This window comes from Eptatretus burgeri, chromosome 5 (genome assembly GCF_056783735.1).
Source record: "Eptatretus burgeri isolate ZD-2024b chromosome 5, Ebu_testis_v1, whole genome shotgun sequence".
Lineage (NCBI taxonomy): Eukaryota > Metazoa > Chordata > Myxini > Myxiniformes > Myxinidae > Eptatretus > Eptatretus burgeri.
Window position 1 is genome coordinate 4,650,047 of NC_140965.1, and position 25,317 is coordinate 4,675,363.

The following is a 25,317-nucleotide window of genomic DNA, read 5'->3' on the forward strand; positions in this document are numbered from 1 at the left end:
CGGAAAATCTGTACACGTAATCACATGGACCATCAGGTTCCAGCTTGTCCACCACTATAAATACGGAAAATCTGTACATGTAATCACATGGTCTATCAGGTTCAAACTTGTCCACCACTTTAAACACGGAAAATCTGTACACGTAATCACATGGTTCATCAGGTTCAAACTTGTCCTCCACTATAATAACGGAAAATCTGTACACGTAATCACATGGACCATCAGGTTCCAGCTTGTCCTCCACTATAAACACGGATAATCTGTACATGTAATCACATGGTCTATCAGGTTCAAACTTGTCCTCCACGATAAACACGGAAAATCTGTACACGTAATCACATGGACCATCGGGTTTCCAGCTTGTCCTCCACTATAAACACGGAAAATCTGTACATGTAATCACATGGTCCATCAGGTTCAAACTTGTCCTCCACTATAAACACGGAAAATCTGTACACGTAATCACATGGTCTATCAGGTTCAAACTTGTCCTCCACTATAAACACGGAAAATCTGTACATGTAATCACATGGACCATCAGGTTCCAGCTTGTCCACCACGATAAAGACGGAAAATCTGTACACGTAATCACATGGACCATCAGGTTCCAGCTTGTCCACCACGATAAACACGGAAAATCTGTACACGTAATCACATGGACCATCAGGTTCCAGCTTGTCCTCCACTATAAACACGGAAAATCTGTACATGCAATCACATGGTCCATCAGGTTCAAACTTGTCCTCCACTATAAACATGGAAAATCTGTACACGTAATCACATGGACAATCAGGTTCAAACTTGTCCTCCAATATAAACACGGAAAATCTGTACATGTAATCACATGTACCATCAGGTTCAAACTTGTCCTCCAGTATAAACACGGAAAATCTGTACACGTAATCACATGGACCATCAGGTTCCAGCTTGTCCTCCACTATAAACACGGAAAATCTGTACACGTAATCACATGGACCATCAGGTTCCAGCTTGTCCTCCACTATAAACACGGAAAATCTGTACACGTAATCACATGGACCATCAGGTTCCAGCTTGTCCTCCACTATAAACACGGAAAATCTGTACATGTAATCACATGGACCATCAGGTTCCAGCTTGTCCTCCACTATAAACACGGAAAATCTGTACACGTAATCACATGGACAATCAGGTTCAAACTTGTCCTCCACTATAAACACGGAAAATCTTAACACGTAATCACATGGTCCATCAGGTTCCAGCTTGTCCTCCACTATAAACACGGAAAATCTGTACACGTAATCACATGGACCATCAGGCTCCAGCTTGTCCTCCACTATAAACACGGAAAATCTGTACACGTAATCACATGGACCATCAGGTTCAAACTTGTCCTCCACTATAAACACGGAAAATCTGTACACGTAATCACATGGTCCATCAGGTTCCAGCTTGTCCTCCACTATAAACACGGAAAATCTGTACACGTAATCACATGGACCATCAGGTTCCAGCTTGTCCTCCACTATAAACACGGAAAATCTGTACATGTAATCACATGGACCATCAGGTTCCAGCTTGTCCTCCACTATAAACACGGAAAATCTGTACACGTAATCACATGGACCATCAGGTTCCAGCTTGTCCTCCACTAGAAACATGGAAAATCTGTACACGTAATCACATGGACCATCAGCTTCCAGCTTGTCCTCCACTATAAACACGGAAAATCTGTACACGTAATCACATGGACCATCAGGTTCCAGCTTGTCCTCCACTATAAACACGGATAATCTGTACATGTAATCACATGGACCATCAGGTTCAAACTTGTCCTCCACTATAAACACGGAAAATCTGTACATGTAATCACATGGACCATCAGGTTCCAGCTTGTCCACCACGATAAAGACGGAAAATCTATACACGTAATCACATGGACAATCAGGTTCAAACTTGTCCTCCACTATAAACACGGAAAATCTGTACACGTAATCACATGGTCCATCAGGTTCCAGCTTGTCCTCCACTATAAACACGGAAAATCTGTACACGTAATCACATGGACCATCAGGTTCCAGCTTGCCCTCCACTATAAACACGGAAAATCTGTACATGTAATCACATGGTCTATCAGGTTCAAACTTGTCCTCCACTATAAACACGGAAAATCTGTACATGTAATCACATGGACCATCAGGTTTCCAGCTTGTCCACCACTATAAACACGGATAATCTGTACATGTAATCACATGGTCTATCAGGTTCCAGCTTGTCCTCCACTATAAACACGGAAAATCTGTACACGTAATGACATAGTCTATCAGGTTCAAACTTGTCCTCCACTATAAACACGGAAAATCTGTACACGTAATCACATGGACCATCAGGTTCCAGCTTGTCCACCACGATAAAGACGGAAAATCTATACACGTAATCACATGGACAATCAGGTTCAAACTTGTCCTCCACTATAATAACGGAAAATCTGTACACGTAATCACATGGTCTTTCAGGTTCAAACTTGTCCTCCACTATGAACACGGAAAATCTGTACACGTAATGACATGGACCATCAGGTTCCAGCTTGTCCTCCACTATAAACACGGAAAATCTGTACACGTAATCACATGGACCATCAGGTTCCAGCTTGTCCTCCACTATAAACACGGAAAATCTGTACACGTAATCACATGGTTCATCAGGTTCAAACTTGTCCTCCACTATAATAACGGAAAATCTGTACACGTAATCACATGGTCTTTCAGGTTCAAACTTGTCCTCCACTATGAACACGGAAAATCTGTACACGTAATGACATGGACCATCAGGTTCCAGCTTGTCCACCACGATAAAGACGGAAAATCTATACACGTAATCACATGGACCATCAGGTTCAAACTTGTCCTCCACTATAAACACGGAAAATCTGTACACGTAATCACATGGACCATCAGGTTCCAGCTTGTCCTCCACTATAAACACGGAAAATCTGTACACGTAATCACATGGACCATCAGGTTCCAGCTTGTCCTCCACTATAAACACGGAAAATCTGTACACGTAATCACATGGACCATCAGGTTCCAGCTTGTCCTCCACTATAAACACGGAAAATCTGTACACGTAATCACATGGACCATCAGGTTCCAGCTTGCCCTCCACTATAAACACGGAAAATCTGTACATGTAATCACATGGTCTATCAGGTTCAAACTTGTCCTCCAATATAAACACGGAAAATCTGTACATGTAATCACATGGACCATCAGGTTCCAGCTTGTCCTCCACTATAAACACGGAAAATCTGTACATGTAATCACATGGACCATCAGGTTCCAGCTTGTCCTCCACTATAAACACGGAAAATCTGTACACGTAATCACATGGACCATCAGGTTCCAGCTTGTCCTCCACTATAAACACGGAAAATCTGTACACGTAATCACATGGTCTATCAGGTTCAAACTTGTCCTCCACTTTAACACGGAAAATCTGTACATGTAATCACATGGACCATCAGGTTCAAACTTGTCCTCCACTATAAACACGGAAAATCTGTACATGTAATCACATGGACCATCAGGTTCCAGCTTGTCCACCACGATAAAGACGGAAAATCTATACACGTAATCACATGGACAATCAGGTTCAAACTTGTCCTCCACTATAAACACGGAAAATCTGTACACGTAATCACATGGACCATCAGGTTCCAGCTTGTCCACCACGATAAAGACGGAAAATCTATACACGTAATCACATGGACCATCAGGTTCAAACTTGTCCTCCACTATAAACACGGAAAATCTGTACACGTAATCACATGGTCCATCAGGTTCCAGCTTGTCCTCCACTATAAACACGGAAAATCTGTACACGTAATCACATGGACCATCAGGTTCCAGCTTGTCCTCCACTATAAACACGGAAAATCTGTACATGTAATCACATGGACCATCAGGTTCCAGCTTGTCCTCCACTATAAACACGGAAAATCTGTACACGTAATCACATGGACCATCAGGTTCCAGCTTGTCCTCCACTATAAACACGGAAAATCTGTACATGTAATCACATGGTCCATCAGGTTCCAGCTTGTCCTCCACTATAAACACGGAAAATCTGTACACGTAATCACATGGACCATCAGGTTCCAGCTTGTCCACCACTATAAATACGGAAAATCTGTACATGTAATCACATGGTCTATCAGGTTCAAACTTGTCCTCCAATATAAACACGGAAAATCTGTACATGTAATCACATGGACCATCAGGTTCAAACTTGTCCTCCAATATAAACACGGAAAATCTGTACACGTAATCACATGGTCCATCAGGTTCCAGCTTGTCCTCCACTATAAACACGGAAAATCTGTACATGTAATCACATGGACCATCAGGTTCCAGCTTGTCCTCCACTATAAACACGGAAAATCTATACACGTAATCACATGGACCATCGGGTTCCAGCTTGTCCACCACGATAAAGACGGAAAATCTATACACGTAATCACATGGACAATCAGGTTCAAACTTGTCCTCCACTATAAACACGGAAAATCTTTACACGTAATCACATGGTCCATCAGGTTCCAGCTTGTCCTCCACGAAAAATCTGTACATGTAATCACATGGTCCATCAGGATCCAGCTTGTCCTGCACTATAAACACGGAAAATCTGTACACGTAATCACATGGACCATCAGGTTCCAGCTTGTCCACCACGATAAAGACGGAAAATCTGTACATGTAATCACATGGTCCATCAGGTTCCAGCTTGTCCTCCACTATAAACACGGAAAATCTGTACATGTAATCACATGGACCATCAGGTTCCAGCTTGTCCTCCACTATAAACACGGAAAATCTGTACATGTAATCACATGGTCCATCAGGTTCCAGCTTGTCCTGCACTATAAACACGGAAAATCTGTACACGTAATCACATGGACCATCAGGTTCCAGCTTGTCCACCACGATAAAGACGGAAAATCTATACACGTAATCACATGGACAATCAGGTTCAAACTTGTCCTCCACTATAAACACGGAAAATCTTTACACGTAATCACATGGTCCATCAGGTTCCAGCTTGTCCTCCACGAAAAATCTGTACATGTAATCACATGGTCCATCAGGATCCAGCTTGTCCTGCACTATAAACACGGAAAATCTGTACACGTAATCACATGGACCATCAGGTTCCAGCTTGTCCTCCACTATAAACACGGAAAATCTGTACATGTAATCACATGGTCTATCAGGTTCCAGCTTGTCCTCCACTATAAACACGGAAAATCTGTACATGCAATCACATGGTCCATCAGGTTCAAACTTGTCCACCACTATAAATACGGAAAATCTGTACATGTAATCACATGGTCTATCAGGTTCAAACTTGTCCTCCAATATAAACACGGAAAATCTGCACATGTAATCACATGGACCATCAGGTTCAAACTTGTCCTCCACTATAAACAAGGAAAATCTATACACGTAATCACATGGTCCATCAGGTTCCAGCTTGTCCTCCACTATAAACACGGAAAATCTGTACATGTAATCACATGGACAATCAGGTTCAAACTTGTCCTCCACTATAAACACGGAAAATCTGTACACGTAATCACATGGTCCATCAGGTTCCAGCTTGTCCTCCACTATAAACACGGAAAATCTGTACACGTAATCACATGGACCATCAGGTTCCAGCTTGCCCTCCACTATAAACATGGAAAATCAGAACTTGTCATCACATGGACCATCAGGTTCCAGCTTGTCCACCACTATAAACACGGAAAATCTGTACATGTAATCACATGGTCTATCAGGTTCAAACTTGTCCTCCAATATAAACACGGAAAATCTGTACATGTAATCACATGGTCTATCAGGTTCAAACTTGTCCTCCAATATAAACACGGAAAATCTGTACATGTAATCACATGGACCATGAGGTTCCAGCTTGTCCACCATGATAAAGACGGAAAATCTATACACGTAATCACATGGACCATCAGGTTCAAACTTGTCCTCCACTATAAACACGGAAAATCTGTACACGTAATCACATGGCCCATCAGGTTCCAGCTTGTCCACCACGATAAAGACGGAAAATCTTTACACGTAATCACATGGACCATCAGGTTCCAGCTTGTCCTCCACGAAAAATCTGTACATGTAATCACATGGTCCATCAGGATCCAGCTTGTCCTGCACTATAAACACGGAAAATCTGTACACGTAATCACATGGACCATCAGGTTCCAGCTTGTCCACCACGATAAAGACGGAAAATCTGTACATGTAATCACATGGTCCATCAGGATCCAGCTTGTCCTCCACTATAAACACGGAAAATCTGTACACGTAATCACATGGTCCATCAGGTTCCAGCTTGTCCTCCACTATAAACACGGAAAATCTGTACATGTAATCACATGGACAATCAGGTTCAAACTTGTCCTCCACTATAAACACGGAAAATCTGTACACGTAATCACATGGTCCATCAGGTTCCAGCTTGTCCTCCACTATAAACACGGAAAATCTGTACACGTAATCACATGGACCATCAGGTTCCAGCTTGCCCTCCACTATAAACATGGAAAATCAGAACTTGTCATCACATGGACCATCAGGTTCCAGCTTGTCCACCACTATAAACACGGAAAATCTGTACATGTAATCACATGGTCTATCAGGTTCAAACTTGTCCTCCAATATAAACACGGAAAATCTGTACATGTAATCACATGGTCTATCAGGTTCAAACTTGTCCTCCAATATAAACACGGAAAATCTGTACATGTAATCACATGTACCATCAGGTTCCAGCTTGTCCACCATGATAAAGACGGAAAATCTATACACGTAATCACATGGACCATCAGGTTCAAACTTGTCCTCCACTATAAACACGGAAAATCTGTACACGTAATCACATGGTCCATCAGGTTCCAGCTTGTCCTCCACTATAAACACGGAAAATCTGTACACGTAATCACATGGACCATCAGGTTCCAGCTTGTCCTCCACGAAAAATCTGTACATGTAATCACATGGTCCATCAGGATCCAGCTTGTCCTGCACTATAAACACGGAAAATCTGTACACGTAATCACATGGACCATCAGGTTCCAGCTTGTCCACCACGATAAAGACGGAAAATCTGTACATGTAATCACATGGTCCATCAGGTTCCAGCTTGTCCTCCACTATAAACACGGAAAATCTGTACATGTAATCACATGGTCCATCAGGTTCCAGCTTGTCCTCCACTATAAACACGGAAAATCTGTACACGTAATCACATGGTCTATCAGGTTCAAACTTGTCCTCCACTATAAACACGGAAAATCTATACACGTAATCACATGGACCATCAGGTTCCAGCTTGTCCACCACGATAAAGACGGAAAATCTATACACGTAATCACATGGACAATCAGGTTCAAACTTGTCCTCCACTATAAACACGGAAAATCTGTACACGTAATCACATGGTCTATCAGGTTCAAACTTGTCCTCCACTATAAACACGGAAAATCTGTACACGTAATCACATGGTCTATCAGGTTCAAACTTGTCCTCCACTATAAACACGGAAAATCTATACACGTAATCACATGGACCATCAGGTTCCAGCTTGTCCACCACGATAAAGACGGAAAATCTATACACGTAATCACATGGACAATCAGGTTCAAACTTGTCCTCCACTATAAACACGGAAAATCTGTACACGTAATCACATGGTCTATCAGGTTCAAACTTGTCCTCCACTATAAACACGGAAAATCTGTACATGTAATCACATGGACCATCAGGTTCCAGCTTGTCCACCACGATAAAGACGGAAAATCTATACACGTAATCACATGGACCATCAGGTTCAAACTTGTCCTCCACTATAAACACGGAAAATCAGAACATGTCATCACATGGACCATCAGGTTCCAGCTTGTCCACCACTATAAACACGGAAAATCAGAACATGTCATCACATGGACCATCAGGTTCCAGCTTGTCCACCACTATAAACACGGAAAATCTGTACATGTAATCACATGGACCATCAGGTTCCAGCTTGTCCACCACGATAAAGACGGAAAATCTATACACGTAATCACATGGACAATCAGGTTCAAACTTGTCCTCCACTATAAACACGGAAAATCTGTACACGTAATCACATGGTCCATCAGGTTCCAGCTTGTCCTCCACTATAAACACGGAAAATCTGTACACGTAATCACATGGACCATCAGGTTCCAGCTTGCCCTCCACTATAAACATGGAAAATCAGAACTTGTCATCACATGGACCATCAGGTTCCAGCTTGTCCACCACTATAAAAACGGAAAATCTGTACATGTAATCACATGGTCTATCAGGTTCAAACTTGTCCTCCAATATAAACACGGAAAATCTGTACATGTAATCACATGGTCTATCAGGTTCAAACTTGTCCTCCAATATAAACACGGAAAATCTGTACATGTAATCACATGGACCATCAGGTTCCAGCTTGTCCACCATGATAAAGACCGAAAATCTGTACACGTAATCACATGGTCCATCAGGTTCCAGCTTGTCCTCCACTATAAACACGGAAAATCTGTACACGTAATCACATGGTCTATCAGGTTCAAACTTGTCCTCCACTATAAACACGGAAAATCTATACACGTAATCACATGGACCATCAGGTTCCAGCTTGTCCACCACGATAAAGACGGAAAATCTATACACGTAATCACATGGACAATCAGGTTCAAACTTGTCCTCCACTATAAACACGGAAAATCTGTACACGTAATCACATGGTTCATCAGGTTCAAACTTGTCCTCCACTATAATAACGGAAAATCTGTACACGTAATCACATGGTCTTTCAGGTTCAAACTTGTCCTCCACTATGAACACGGAAAATCTGTACACATAATCACATGGACCATCAGGTTCCAGCTTGTCCACCACGATAAAGACGGAAAATCTATACACGTAATCACATGGACAATCAGGTTCAAACTTGTCCTCCACTATAAACACGGAAAATCTGTACACGTAATCACATGGTCCATCAGGTTCCAGCTTGTCCTCCACTATAAACACGGAAAATCTGTACACGTAATCACATGGACCATCAGGTTCCAGCTTGTCCTCCACTATAAACACGGAAAATCTATACACGTAATCACATGGACCATCAGGTTCAAACTTGTCCTCCACTATAAACACGGAAAATCTGTACATGTAATCACATGGACCATCAGGTTCCAGCTTGTCCACCACTATAAATACGGAAAATCTGTACACGTAATCACATGGACCATCAGGTTCCAGCTTGTCCACCACTATAAATACGGAAAATCTGTACATGTAATCACATGGACCATCAGGTTCCAGCTTGTCCACCACGATAAAGACGGAAAATCTATACACGTAATCACATGGACAATCAGGTTCAAACTTGTCCTCCACTATAAACACGGAAAATCTGTACACGTAATCACATGGTCCATCAGGTTCCAGCTTGTCCTCCACTATAAACACGGAAAATCTGTACACGTAATCACATGGACCATCAGGTTCCAGCTTGCCCTCCACTATAAACATGGAAAATCAGAACTTGTCATCACATGGACCATCAGGTTCCAGCTTGTCCACCACTATAAAAACGGAAAATCTGTACATGTAATCACATGGTCTATCAGGTTCAAACTTGTCCTCCAATATAAACACGGAAAATCTGTACATGTAATCACATGGTCTATCAGGTTCAAACTTGTCCTCCAATATAAACACGGAAAATCTGTACATGTAATCACATGGACCATCAGGTTCCAGCTTGTCCACCATGATAAAGACCGAAAATCTATACACGTAATCACATGGTCCATCAGGTTCAAACTTGTCCTCCACTATAAACACGGAAAATCTGTACACGTAATCACATGGTCCATCAGGTTCCAGCTTGTCCTCCACTATAAACACGGAAAATCTGTACACGTAATCACATGGTCTATCAGGTTCAAACTTGTCCTCCACTATAAACACGGAAAATCTGTACATGTAATCACATGGACCATCAGGTTCAAACTTGTCCTCCACTATAAACACGGAAAATCTATACACGTAATCACATGGCCCATCAGGTTCCAGCTTGTCCACCACGATAAAGACGGAAAATCTATACACGTAATCACATGGACAATCAGGTTCAAACTTGTCCTCCACTATAAACACGGAAAATCTTTACACGTAATCACATGGTCCATCAGGTTCCAGCTTGTCCTCCACGAAAAATCTGTACATGTAATCACATGGTCCATCAGGATCCAGCTTGTCCTGCACTATAAACACGGAAAATCTGTACACGTAATCACATGGACCATCAGGTTCCAGCTTGTCCACCACGATAAAGACGGAAAATCTGTACATGTAATCACATGGTCCATCAGGTTCCAGCTTGTCCTCCACTATAAACACGGAAAATCTGTACACGTAACCACATGGACCATCAGGTTCCAGCTTGTCCTCCACTATAAACATGGAAAATCTGTACATGTAATCACATGGTCTATCAGGTTCAAACTTGTCCTCCACTATAAACACGGAAAATCTGTACACGTAATCACATGGACCATCAGGTTCCAGCTTGTCCACCACGATAAAGACGGAAAATCTATACACGTAATCACATGGACAATCAGGTTCAAACTTGTCCTCCACTATAAACACGGAAAATCTTTACACGTAATCACATGGTCCATCAGGTTCCAGCTTGTCCTCCACTATAAACACGGAAAATCTGTACATGTAATCACATGGTCCATCAGGATCCAGCTTGTCCTGCACTATAAACACGGAAAATCTGTACACGTAATCACATGGACCATCAGGTTCCAGCTTGTCCTCCACTATAAACACGGAAAATATGTACATGTAATGACATGGTCTATTAGGTTCAAACTTGTCCTCCACTATAAACATGGAAAATCTGTACATGTAATCACATGGACCATCAGGTTCCAGCTTGTCCTCCACTATAAACACGGAAAATATGTACACGTAACCACATGGACCATCAGGTTCCAGCTTGTCCTCCACTATAAACATGGAAAATCTGTACACGTAATCACATGGACCATCAGGTTCCAGCTTGTCCAATCCATTGATGTACACCTGGAGCTCAGATCTTCCAAAGCCTCGTCTACTCGACCTCCCAGATGGAGACGTGATCGCAAGGTTCGTCTGCAAAACTGTGGATTCGAAATTCCCAAGTCTTACCTTGGCTCGGATATCTGTGGACACGAGTTCCGCGAGCCTCCCCGCACGCTACTTACACGAACACGTAACCGAATAGCAGCAGCAGCTGCAACACTCGGTAGATCCAGGCGATCCAGACACGTTGCACCCGCACAGTGCGCTCCGTGGAGTAGTCGCACCAGAAGCTGCTGAACTGAGACTTGATGGACATGGTGCGGACACTTCCCTCTGGGTGAGGAGGTGAGGAGGTGAGGAGGTGAGGAGGTGAGGAGGTGAGGAGGTGAGGAGGTGAGGAGGTGAGGAGTAATGAGCCGTGAACACCACGTAGCTGGTAATGCGCAAACACTGCTGAATTTCGCTTCACTCCCTCTTTCTTGAGAACAATATAAAATGGCGTAGTTGGTGAGAAATACGAGAATATACCGACAGATTCACTCTCACGTTTACTCAAACACCAATAATGAAAACACTTACAAACACCGGCAAAATCACCACCCAAAACCACACCCGTTACACCTACATAACCACGCCCTCCAAACCACGCCCACTCGACCACGCCCTCCAAACCACGCCCACTCGACCACGCCCTCCAAACCACGCCCTCCAAACCACGCCCTTAACAATTTACTCTGAACAACGTCCAATTCATAAAAATCCATTCTAACACAACTGGTCCACGTCCACGTCCACGTCCACGTCCACGTCCACGTCCACGTCCACGTCCACGTCCACTACCCTGAGTTCCTGAACGTTTCTTTTTCAATGCAGGATATTGATAGGTCGTGACACTCACCTGCCTTCACCTGGTGTCCGATGGCGGTACTTTTGTAATAGACAAGGAAACTAGAACGGTACTCAGTGGAGCCCATACCTCCGCCGGGCTGAACAGTTTACTTTCTGTATCCACTGATGGGTCGGATCGGGATCTTGATGTGAACCAAATTCGAATCGGCTTGTTTCCATCGCCGACTAACTCGTCCACCAAGTTGAATTATGACTCGTCCACAACTAGTTTGACATGTCATGCTGTCTATCGTTTTGATCCGCATCTCTCAACGGTGACGAATCGCTTTAAAGAATAATAACAATAATAATAATAATAATAATAATAATAATTATAATTATAATTCTCATATCTGAATCCGGATCCGGATCTTCACCAAAATCCAATGTGTTCATCTTTGTAACACACCCAACCTGTCCACTAATTTTCGTCCGAATCCGTCCATAAATTTTGATATATCCTGTTCACAGACAGACAGATGGAGAGGGGTGAAAACATAACCTCCATCCACCTTCGGGGGGGAAATTGGACCCAGGAGGAGGCCATTCGGCCCATCGTGCCTGCGTCACATTCAACACCAGACCAATCGATGACTTTATCAAAATGAAAAACGTTTTTTCTTTAATGTATTTTTTTCCTTTTGGGGGAGGGAGAGGAGGAGTGGGAGAAAATGTTTCTTGGGTTAAAAAAAAAAAAACCCAAAACAAAACTAACCACACAAAATCCCTTGACGAAACCCCCACCAACAACACTCCATACACAACCACACAACAGCCCTGATGAGACCCCCACCAACAGCACTCCATACACAACCACACAACAGACCTTTACGAGACCCCCACCAACAACACTCTATACACAACCACACAACAAAGCTTGACGAGACCCCCACCAACACTCCATACACAACCACACAACAAACCTTGACGAGACCCCCACTAACAATACTCCATACACAACCACACAACAGCCCCTGATGAGAACCCCCACCAACACTCCATACACAACCACACAACAGCCCCTGATGAGACCCCCACCAACAACACTCCATACAAAACCACACAACAAACCTTGATGAGGCCCCCACCAACAATACTCCATACACATCCACACAACAGCCCCTGATGTCACCCCCAACAGCACTCCATACACAACCACACAACAAACCTTGACGAGACCCCCGCCAACAACACTCCATACACAACCACACAACAAACCTTGACGAGACCCCCACCAACAACACTCCAGACACACCCACACACCAAACCTTGACGAGTCCCCCACCAACAACACCCCATACACACCCTCACAACCCACCTTGACGAGACCCCCACCATCAGCACTCCATACACAACCACACAACAGGCCCTGATGAGACCCCCACCAACAACACTCCATACACAACCACACAACAGCCCCTGATGAGACCCCCACCAATAATACTCCATACACAACCACACAACAGCCCCTGATGAGACCCCCACCAACAACACTCCATACAAAACCACACAACAAACCTTGATGAGACCCCACCAACAATACTCCATACACAACCACACAACAGCCCCTGATGACACCCCCAACAGCACTCCATACACAACCACACAACAAACCTTGACGAGACCCCCACCAACAACACTCCAGACACAACCACACAACAAACCTTGACGAGACCCCCACCAACAACACTCCATACACAACCACACAACAGACCTTGACGAGACCCCCACCAACAGCACTCCGTACACAATCACCCATCAATGCTCAGGCTCCCGATAAATTTTATCACCATCCCCATTCCCCTCTATCTCCATAACTTCCAGGTACCTATCTCATTCTAATTTAAACTTATCTCCTGTTTCTGCTGCCACTACCTTTCCAGGGAGACCATTCCATGCATTAACTACTCTCTGAGTAAAAGTCCCTCCCTTACTACCGTCTTCACTCTCCAACTCTTTACTCTCAGGCTCTGGCCCTGGTCATGTCACTGTCTACTCTGTTGAATAATTCATCTTCACTTATTTTATCTCTACCTTTCATTATCTTAAACATCTCCATCATATCTCCTCATAACCACCTCCTTTCCAGTGAATAAAGCCCGGTGTCCTTCAACCGCTCCTCATAGCTGAGTCTAGCTAGGACTGGAATCAATCTAGTAACCCTGTGCTGAAACCTCTCCATGGCATCTATGTCCTTCCTCAGTTGTGGTGACCAAAACTGCACACAATATTCTGGATGTGGCCCTCACTAACTTCCTGTGCAATGTCAACACCACCTCTTGATTTATAAATGATCCCCCTCCTTATACAGCCGAAACCCCTATTTGATCTACCTATAGCTCCCTGGCATTGTGCTTCCTGCTTCCCTCCCATATCTATTCCCACCCCCAGATCCTTCTCCTGTGTGACACGCTCCAAAATTACCTCTTACATCCTGTAATCTCTATTTTCATTGTTCTTTCCCATCCCAAACACCTTACACTTGTTCAGGTTAAACTACATCTGCCAATCTTTTGCCCAATCTATGCAAGTATCAATACTTTCCTGAATCTGATCACCACCCCCTCTGCTATCCACCTCACCTCCAAGCTTTGTGTCATCTGCAAATTTGGAAAGCTAATTCTTCACCCCATTATCCAAATAATTTATATGTAAATAATGAATAGTAATGGTCCGAGTACTGATCCCTGTGGTACCCCACTACTTTTTTTTTTTTTTTTTTTTTTGTATACCTTGGTCGAGGCTCGTATGAGAGCTAACACACAACTCACAGCAAGGAGGCATGAGACAAGAGGGGTGGGAGTGGAAGGGACAAAACATTGGGGAACAGACACAGGTGAACTGTGGAAGGGAGAGGGATGGGGATGGGACGGGGAACATGGCGAGGAGAAGATGGACATTACAGGGACTTTCAGGAAGGAAAGCAGGAGAATTGAAGGAAGTGGGCTTGGGTGGATTATCGGGGGTAGAAAAGATCGAGGATTTGGATGGGGGAAGATAAGAGGTGGTGGTGAACAGCTGTTTTGAAAGCCTGGAGGGAAGAATGGGAAAGAATAGAGTGAGGAAGTTTATTCCAAAGGCGGGAAAAAAGAGGAATGAAAGAGTGAAGATGAGCAGTGATTCGTGATTTTGGTAGTTTTACCAGAAGGGGGTTGTTGGCGGACCTTGAGCGCCCTGTGGAAATGTGGTTGGGACAAAGCGCAGAGAGAGCAGGGGGGGCAAGGCGGGAGAGGAGTCGGTAGAAGACAGAAAGACCACCGACCAACCTGCGGTGATTGAGTGAGAGGCCCAAAGACTCAGCTTCATTGCGGGAGATGCCAATGATCTTAAAAGCCCTGGTTTCGACAGCGTGAAGTCGAGAAAGGTGGGAGGCAGGAGCACCAGCCCAGAGGGGAGAGCAGTACTCCATCAGGCTACGGACAAAAGCTTTGTAAGTAGTCAGGAGCTCAAGAGGGCCGAGGAAGGACTTTGCACGACGGAGGACTCCCAGTCGGCGACTGGCTTTTGAGGCAAGGTTGGAAATGTGACTTTCCCAGGAAAGGTCATGGCAGATAGTGAGACCCAGAAGCTTGAAAGAAAAGACTTTTCCAGAGGATTGTTGAGAAAGTGGATGGGGGGGGTTTGTAAACGGTCCTTTCGAAGAGACAAAGTGAGAGTGTGAGATTTGTGTGGGTTGAAAGACATGTGCCACGTGTTGGACCAGTTTGTGATTTTATCCAGATCTGCAGTGAGCGAAGAAGCTGCTGCTTGCCGGTCTGAGGGATGACAGATGGTACGGCAGAGGGTGGAGTCGTCGGCAAAGAGAAATAGAGGATTTTCCAGAGAGTCCGAGAGATCATTGATGAAAACCAGAAAAGAACAGGGCCCAGAACGCTACCTTGAGGAACTCCAGCCTGCACAGGAAGAGGGGATGAAAGAACTCCATTTAGGGCCACACGTTGACTGCGACAGGAGAGGAAGTCTGCGAGCCATGAGTGGAGATGGCCTTGAATACCATGGGAAGAGAGTTTGGTGAGTAGGGCAGGGTGCCAGACTGTGTCAAAAGCACGTGATATGTCCAGGGATACGGCTCGGATTTCCTGTCTGGCATGGAGGACCTCCATCCATTGATGGGAGAGCAGTAGCAGCATATCCAGGGTAGAGTGACCTGGTCTGAAACCAAATTGATGATTGGAAATCAAGCCATTGGAGAAGAGGAAGGATTTCATGTCTGAAGCGATGATGGATTCCATAACCTTGCTGATGATTGGGAGAAGGCTGATTGGTCTATAGTTACAGGGATCTGTTTTTGCACCTTTTTTATGCAGGGCAGTGATGTTAGCAGATTTCCCAAGCAGATGGCAGATGACCTTGGGAAAATGAGAGGGTGAATAGAACAGAGAGAGGGTGAGCAAGAGCAGAAGAGCAGGCTTTGAGGACACGTGGGCTGATGCCGTCTGGACCAGTTGCAGAATCTGACTCGAGGTTTGAAAGCAAGCTCTCCACCTTGTCAGGAGAAAAGGATACAGAGTCCAGGGACAGTTGGGTGCGACTGGGCAAAGTGGGTAGAGATAGTGATGGGGTTTAGGACACAAGATTTAGCTGCAAACACCGAGTTTAGACATTCAGCTTTATCACGTGTGGAATCAGCAGTGCGGCCATTTGAGGTAAGGGAGGGGATGGAGGGGGAACATACACCAGAAACAGATTTGATTAAACGCCACCAGGATTTTGAGGAGGGAGAGAGGTTTGAGAGTTCAGACTTGAGATGAGAAAGATGTTGTTTTCTGGCTCTCCTGAGGGTAGATACACACTTGTTCCGAGCTTTGTGGAAAGAACTGAGATTGCTCTCAGTTGGGTTTGCTTTCCATGAGGCAAAGGCAAGTTGTTTCAGGACAACTGCCTCACCACAAGCTTCAGTAAACCAAGGGCGGGAGGAAGGGTAAGACAACTGAACACGAGAGGGGATAAATCTGTGCATGAGGGAGAGCAAGTTTCTTTGAAAGAATTCCCAGGATGAGTTGATGTTTGAGAAAGTAGTGATAGAAGACCAGTCTGGAAGTTTGATGGCTGTCGGAGACCCTGCCAGTCGGCTTGAGTGAAATGCCAGACTCGGGACGGCGGTGAGGTGGTTCTCTGATGACAGCCAGAGAGATGTCCACTTTAACAAGGACGTGGTCAGAAGAACCAATTGGAGCGAAGGAAGAGCAGCAGATATTGTCAGGGAAATTTGTCAAAATCAGATCCAGAAGAGATGGAGTACCATTGGTTGAGATCCCGGTCGCGAAGTCGACCGATTGAGTCAGTCCCAATGAGTCACAGAAAGCTTTTGCTGATGTCCCATGGCAGGTGAGAGAGGTACCCACACCTAGCCAACTGGCGTGATGACAATTGAAGTCGCCACATAAGAGGAAGAGAGAGTTTGGATGAGAAGATAGAAGATGGTCCATGTTTTCGGAGAGTGAGGTGTAGATGGAGTCATCACTGTTCGGTGGACGGTACAGTACACATATAAACATGAGGTGGGAGTGGAGGGGAAGCCGAAGCCAGAGGTATTCCTGGGGGTGTGGGGGAGAGAGAGCAGTGCAGGGAGAGTGAGGAATAGAGTCTTTGATGAAGAGAGCAACACCTCCACCAGGACGAGGCTCAGGTCTGTCATACCGTAAGAGGGAGTAACCAGGGAGTGATACTTGGGAGTCAGACACGTCTTGGGAGAGGAATCTCCCAAGATCCCAAGATACTTACATCCTCCCACTCACAGCCACTCTTTGCTTCCTATGACTCGAAGCAATTCCTAATATATAATCGATAACGAGCACTGATTAACCTGCAATGTCGTCCGTCTCAACCTCGAACAGTGAATTATTATTTTTACCTTTTTTACATGAAACACAAAACGTTGTGATTGAAAGATTGTTGGTAATTTCGCGAAACCGTTGTACCGTGTTCCTGTGTACGATGATCAAATATTACTGTGTATCTGATACAGCAGTTGGAATTGAACAAGTAGTGATGGCTCAACCAACGTGATGTGGTATGATTGGGGGGTAGCTCAACAGAGGTGTGGTGGAGTGATGGAGGGGAGGGTGGAGGTTTAGGAGAGGTGTGGTGAAATGATGGAGGGGAGGGTGGAGGTTTAGGAGAGGTGTGGTCAAATGATGGAGGGAAGGGTGGAGGTTTAGGAGAGGTGTGGTGGAGTGATGTAGGAGAGGGTGAAGATGTAGGAAAGGTGTGGGGGAGTGATGGAGGGAAGGGTGGAGGTTTAGGAGAGGTGTGGTGGAGTGATGGAGGGAAGGGTGGAGGTTTAGGAGAGGTGTGGTGGAGTGATGGAGGGGAGAGGGAGATTTAGGAGAGGTGTGGTGGAGTGATGGAGGAGAGGGTGGAGATTTAGGAGAGGTGTGGTGAAGTGATGTCGGAGAAGTGTGGTGATGTGATGGAGGGGAGGGTGGAGATTTAGGAGAGGTGTGGTGCAGTGATGGAGGGAGAGGGAGATTTAGGAGAGGTGTGGTGGAGTGTTGTAGGAGAGGTGTGGTGGAGTGATGTAGGAGAGGTGTGGTGGAGTGATGGAGGAGAGGGTGAAGATGTAGGAAAGGTGTGGTGGAGTGATGGAGGGAAGGGTGGAGGTTTAGGAGAGGTGTGGTGCAGTGATGGAGGGGAGAGGGAGATTTAGGAGAGGTGTGGTGGAGTGATGTAGGAGAGGTGTGGTGGAGTGATGGAGGAGAGGGTGAAGATGTAGGAAAGGTGTGGTGGAGTGATGGAGGGAAGGGTGGAGGTTTAGGAGAGGTGTGGTGCAGTGATGCAGGGGAGAGGGAGATTTAGGAGAGGTGTGGTGGAGTGATGGAGGGGAGGGTGGAGATTTAGGAGAGGTGTGGTGGAGTGATGGAGGAGAGGTGTGGTGGAGTGATGGAGGAGAGGGTGGAGATTTAGGAGAGGTGTGGTGAAGTGATGTCGGAGAAGTGTGGTGATGTGATGGAGGGGAGGGTGGAGATTTAGGAGAGGTGTGGTGGAGTTATGGAGGGGAGGGTGGAGATTTAGGAGAGGTGTGGTGGAGTTATGGAGGGGAGGGTGGAGATTTAGGAGAGGTGTGATTGAGTGATGGAGGAGAGGTGTGGAGGTCGACACGCTGCTCTGGCGCATCCTCCCATATCTGACCTGACCTGAACAATCACTTCGAAAATTAAATTGTTGTCGGATTTGGATCTGGATCTTCACCAAAATCTAATCGATTCCTTTTTGTCACACACCCAACCTGTCCACCAAATTTCGTCTTAATCCGTCCATAACTTTTTGAGATATCCTGCTCACAGACAAACAGACAGACAGGTATGAAACCATAACCTCTGGCTGTCTTCGGTAATGGAGGTAAATCTCCCAACTTAGATGTTCAACTGGACGTTACCATGGACGATGGACCACAACACACAACGGGTGCATGGACCGATTACATGGATTTCTAAAAGTTACATTACGGTGTCTGATATTTCATCCGATTAGCAAACTCCTCCAACCAATCGACACGATAAAAGAGCCGTGTGTGTATATATATATATATATATATATATATATATATATATATATATATATATATATATATATATATATATATATATATATATATATATATGTGTGTGTGTGTATATGTATGTGTGTATGTGTGTGCATGTGTGAGAGTGTACGAGTGTGCAAGTGTGTGTGTGTATCACCATTTTTCTCAGACATGTTTGAACGGATCTTTGTTCAACTTTCAGGAGGTGCCGGGGAGTATTTTAGGCAAAATTTGATTTTTGAAAAAAGTTTGATTTGTTTTTTCTTTTTTTTTTTCCCTTAATTACTCTTTCGTGCAGGGGGGAGTGCAGTGTTGGACCTCCTTTTAAGTAACGATCCCAATATGGTGGAGGAGGTGGAGGTGGAGGAGCATTTAAGATCATGTGACCATAACATTGTATGTGCAAAGATTCTGTTAAAGGTTGGAGTTGAGGATAGTAGAGTAAGGCTATTAGATTTAAAGAAGGCCAACCTTGAGGGGACAAGGAGAGAGTTGAGTAATGTCGATTTGGAGAATCTAACAACAGGAAAATCAGCATCAGAGAAATGGGAAACCTTCAAGAAGTGAGTTGTAGGAAACAAAGAGTGGCTGTGAGTGGGAGGATGTCTTGTCGGGAAGATGCAAGTAGTGGGGTACCTCGGGGATCAGTACTCGGACCATTATTATTCATTATTTACATCACCGATTTGGATAGTGGGATAAAGAGTAAGCTTTCCAAATTTGCAGATGACACAAAGCTTGGAGGTAAGGTGGAGAGCAGAGAGGGTGGTGATCAGATTCAGGAAAGTATTGATATGATACTTGTATAGATTGGGCCAAAGATTGGCAGATTTAATTTAACCTGAACAAGTGTAAGGTGTTGGGGATGGGAAAGAGCAATGAAAATGGAGATTACAGGATGTAAGGGGCAATTTTGGAGCATGTCACACAGGAGAAGGATCTGGGGGTGGTAATAGATACGGGAGGTAAGCAGGCAGCACAATACCAGGCAGCTATAGGTAGATCAAATAGGGTTTTAGGTTGTATTCGGATGGGGGATCATTTACAAATCAAAAGAGGTGGTGTTAACATTGTACAGGAATTTAGTGAGGGCCACATCTGGAATAATAAATGTCAGTGTGTGTCCGTCAGTCCATCCATTTTCTCCTGAACTCCAAAACCATGAAACCGAGCATCCCCAAACTTTGCATGCTTACTAAGGGAATGCAAAGGTGGTGCATGAATGAAAATTGGGTGTTTGGGTTAATTTATATACACCTCTTGAAGATAATTTAGGGGGTGCTCATCACAAAAAAACAAAATAAGCCTTACCAAGATAGCGGCACACTTTCTTTTTCATTATGTTTTTTTTTACTTTGTTAACAAATATTATCGAATGCGTGTTCATCATGACTACAAATCGCTGGGTACATTGCAATGCTTATAAACCCTCAGAGACCGCAACGTTTGATGCTTTATTTCATTTCCACACATGCGATAACCTCAAGAAGCCCTTAAACAAAGCAGAATTACAAAATATAACCTCCTGAATTGAACTTGGCAGCAGTTGTGATGCTAAAAAAAAAGTATTCATTTGTCTAATTCGGACATATTTGACATTCCGGCATCTTCGGGAGGTGTAATCGCTTACCAAGCCAGCCGTTCTTCTTTATCAATTGTTTCATTGGAGTGCTTCCCTGAGTGCTTAAACCACTTGGTAAGTGCTCTACAACATTCACATTGTCACTGAATATTGTACAGGTGACCCTCGTATAACCCATGTTCTGATAAAGCATTTTCGCTCCAGCTCGGATTCAACACAACAACAACAACAACAACAGTTCCAAGTTGTCCTGTGCGAGTCGTTCGTGCTCCGTTATCCTGTGCGAGTCGTTCGTGCTCCGTTATCCTGTGCGAGTCGTTCGTGCTCCGTTATCCTGTGCGAGTCGATCGTGCTCCGTTATCCTGTGCGAGTCGTTCGTGCTCCGTTATCCTGTGCGAGTCGTTCGTGCTCCGTTATCCAGTGCGAGTCGTTCGTGCTCCGTTATCCTGTGCGAGTCGTTCGTGCTCCGTTATCCAGTGCGAGTCGTTCGTGCTCCGTTATCCAGTGCGAGTCGTTCGTGCTCCGTTATCCTGTGCGAGTCGTTCGTGCTCCGTTATCCAGTGCGAGTCGTTCGTGCTCCGTTATCCAGTGCGAGTCGTTCGTGCTCCGTTATCCTGTGCGAGTCGATCGTGCTCCGTTATCCTGTGCGAGTCGTTCGTGCTCCGTTATCCTGTGCGAGTCGTTCGTGCTCCGTTATCCAGTGCGAGTCGTTCGTGCTCCGTTATCCAGTGTGAGTCGTCCGTGCTCCGTTATCCAGTGCGAGTCGTCCGTGCTCCGTTATCCAGTGCGAGTCGTCCGTGCTCCGTTATCCAGCGCGAGTCGTCCGTGCTCCGTTATCCAGCGCGAGTCGTCCGTGCTCCGTTATCCAGCGCGAGTCGTCCGTGCTCCGTTATCCAGCGCGAGTCGTCCGTGCTCCGTTATCCAGCGCGAGTCGTCCGTGCTCCGTTATCCAGCGCGAGTCGTCCGTGCTCCGTTATCCAGCGCGAGTCGTCCGTGCTCCGTTATCCAGCGCGAGTCGTCCGTGCTCCGTTATCCAGCGCGAGTCGTCCGTGCTCCGTTATCCAGCGCGAGTCGTCCGTGCTCCGTTATCCAGCGCGAGTCGTCCGTGCTCCGTTATCCAGCGCGAGTCGTCCGTGCTCCGTTATCCAGCGCGAGTCGTCCGTGCTCCGTTATCCAGCGCGAGTCGTCCGTGCTCCGTTATCCAGCGCGAGTCGTCCGTGCTCCGTTATCCAGCGCGAGTCGTCCGTGCTCCGTTATCCAGCGCGAGTCGTCCGTGCTCCGTTATCCAGCGCGAGTCGTCCGTGCTCCGTTATCCAGCGCGAGTCGTCCGTGCTCCGTTATCCAGCGCGAGTCGTCCGTGCTCCGTTATCCAGCGCGAGTCGTCCGTGCTCCGTTATCCAGCGCGAGTCGTCCGTGCTCCGTTATCCAGCGCGAGTCGTCCGTGCTCCGTTATCCAGCGCGAGTCGTCCGTGCTCCGTTATCCAGCGCGAGTCGTCCGTGCTCCGTTATCCAGCGCGAGTCGTCCGTGCTCCGTTATCCAGCGCGAGTCGTCCGTGCTCCGTTATCCAGCGCGAGTCGTCCGTGCTCCGTTATCCAGCGCGAGTCGTCCGTGCTCCGTTATCCAGCGCGAGTCGTCCGTGCTCCGTTATCCAGCGCGAGTCGTCCGTGCTCCGTTATCCAGCGCGAGTCGTCCGTGCTCCGTTATCCAGCGCGAGTCGTCCGTGCTCCGTTATCCAGCGCGAGTCGTCCGTGCTCCGTTATCCAGCGCGAGTCGTCCGTGCTCCGTTATCCAGCGCGAGTCGTCCGTGCTCCGTTATCCAGCGCGAGTCGTCCGTGCTCCGTTATCCAGCGCGAGTCGTCCGTGCTCCGTTATCCAGCGCGAGTCGTCCGTGCTCCGTTATCCAGCGCGAGTCGTCCGTGCTCCGTTATCCAGCGCGAGTCGTCCGTGCTCCGTTATCCAGCGCGAGTCGTCCGTGCTCCGTTATCCAGCGCGAGTCGTCCGTGCTCCGTTATCCAGCGCGAGTCGTCCGTGCTCCGTTATCCAGCGCGAGTCGTCCGTGCTCCGTTATCCAGCGCGAGTCGTCCGTGCTCCGTTATCCAGCGCGAGTCGTCCGTGCTCCGTTATCCAGCGCGAGTCGTCCGTGCTCCGTTATCCAGCGCGAGTCGTCCGTGCTCCGTTATCCAGCGCGAGTCGTCCGTGCTCCGTTATCCAGCGCGAGTCGTCCGTGCTCCGTTATCCAGCGCGAGTCGTCCGTGCTCCGTTATCCAGCGCGAGTCGTCCGTGCTCCGTTATCCAGCGCGAGTCGTCCGTGCTCCGTTATCCAGCGCGAGTCGTCCGTGCTCCGTTATCCAGCGCGAGTCGTCCGTGCTCCGTTATCCAGCGCGAGTCGTCCGTGCTCCGTTATCCAGCGCGAGTCGTCCGTGCTCCGTTATCCAGCGCGAGTCGTCCGTGCTCCGTTATCCAGCGCGAGTCGTCCGTGCTCCGTTATCCAGCGCGAGTCGTCCGTGCTCCGTTATCCAGCGCGAGTCGTCCGTGCTCCGTTATCCAGCGCGAGTCGTCCGTGCTCCGTTATCCAGCGCGAGTCGTCCGTGCTCCGTTATCCAGCGCGAGTCGTCCGTGCTCCGTTATCCAGCGCGAGTCGTCCGTGCTCCGTTATCCAGCGCGAGTCGTCCGTGCTCCGTTATCCAGCGCGAGTCGTCCGTGCTCCGTTATCCAGCGCGAGTCGTCCGTGCTCCGTTATCCAGCGCGAGTCGTCCGTGCTCCGTTATCCAGCGCGAGTCGTCCGTGCTCCGTTATCCAGCGCGAGTCGTCCGTGCTCCGTTATCCAGCGCGAGTCGTCCGTGCTCCGTTATCCAGCGCGAGTCGTCCGTGCTCCGTTATCCAGCGCGAGTCGTCCGTGCTCCGTTATCCAGCGCGAGTCGTCCGTGCTCCGTTATCCAGCGCGAGTCGTCCGTGCTCCGTTATCCAGCGCGAGTCGTCCGTGCTCCGTTATCCAGCGCGAGTCGTCCGTGCTCCGTTATCCAGCGCGAGTCGTCCGTGCTCCGTTATCCAGCGCGAGTCGTCCGTGCTCCGTTATCCAGCGCGAGTCGTCCGTGCTCCGTTATCCAGCGCGAGTCGTCCGTGCTCCGTTATCCAGCGCGAGTCGTCCGTGCTCCGTTATCCAGCGCGAGTCGTCCGTGCTCCGTTATCCAGCGCGAGTCGTCCGTGCTCCGTTATCCAGCGCGAGTCGTCCGTGCTCCGTTATCCAGCGCGAGTCGTCCGTGCTCCGTTATCCAGCGCGAGTCGTCCGTGCTCCGTTATCCAGCGCGAGTCGTCCGTGCTCCGTTATCCAGCGCGAGTCGTCCGTGCTCCGTTATCCAGCGCGAGTCGTCCGTGCTCCGTTATCCAGCGCGAGTCGTCCGTGCTCCGTTATCCAGCGCGAGTCGTCCGTGCTCCGTTATCCAGCGCGAGTCGTCCGTGCTCCGTTATCCAGCGCGAGTCGTCCGTGCTCCGTTATCCAGCGCGAGTCGTCCGTGCTCCGTTATCCAGCGCGAGTCGTCCGTGCTCCGTTATCCAGCGCGAGTCGTCCGTGCTCCGTTATCCAGCGCGAGTCGTCCGTGCTCCGTTATCCAGCGCGAGTCGTCCGTGCTCCGTTATCCAGCGCGAGTCGTCCGTGCTCCGTTATCCAGCGCGAGTCGTCCGTGCTCCGTTATCCAGCGCGAGTCGTCCGTGCTCCGTTATCCAGCGCGAGTCGTCCGTGCTCCGTTATCCAGTGCGAGTCGTCCGTGCTCCGTTATCCTGTGCGAGTCGTCCGTGCGCCGTTATCCTGTGCGAGTCGTCCGTGCTCCGTTATCCTGTGCGAGTCGTCCGTGCTCCGTTATCCTGTGCGAGTCGTCCGTGCTCCGTTATCCTGTGCGAGTCGTCCGTGCTCCGTTATCCTGTGCGAGTCGTCCGTGCTCCGTTATCCTGTGCGAGTCGTTCGTGCTCCGTTATCCTGTGCGAGTCGTTCGTGCTCCGTTATCCTGTGCGAGTCGTTCGTGCTCAGTCATTCTGAGCGGGTCCTTCATGCTCCATCATTCTGAGTGGGTCATTCGTGCTCCATCATTCTGAGTGAGTCGTTTACTCACGGCGGCCAACACTATGGCTGCAAAGTGTGTAACAAGTTCCATTGCAGATCATGATCAAGTGA

At 47.2% G+C, this 25,317-nt stretch overlaps 1 protein-coding gene across 2 annotated transcripts in view; it reads right to left on the minus strand.

Moving 5' to 3' along the window:
- LOC147025742 (P2X purinoceptor 4-like) overlaps window positions 1–25,317 on the minus strand; it is a 112,925-nt gene that overhangs the window by 81,856 nt on the left and 5,752 nt on the right. The window contains exons 1-2 of one of the 2 annotated variants that reach the window (XM_085880440.1): window positions 11,733–11,790; window positions 11,336–11,486 (exon numbers count right to left, since the gene is read on the minus strand). In XM_085880440.1, the coding sequence (XP_085736566.1) occupies window positions 11,336–11,469 (134 nt within the window). In that variant the 5' untranslated portion in view covers window positions 11,470–11,486; window positions 11,733–11,790. Of the gene's footprint in view, window positions 1–11,335; window positions 11,487–11,732; window positions 11,791–25,317 lie in introns of those variants that run through there. The other variant, XM_085880441.1, reaches the window with a different exon arrangement.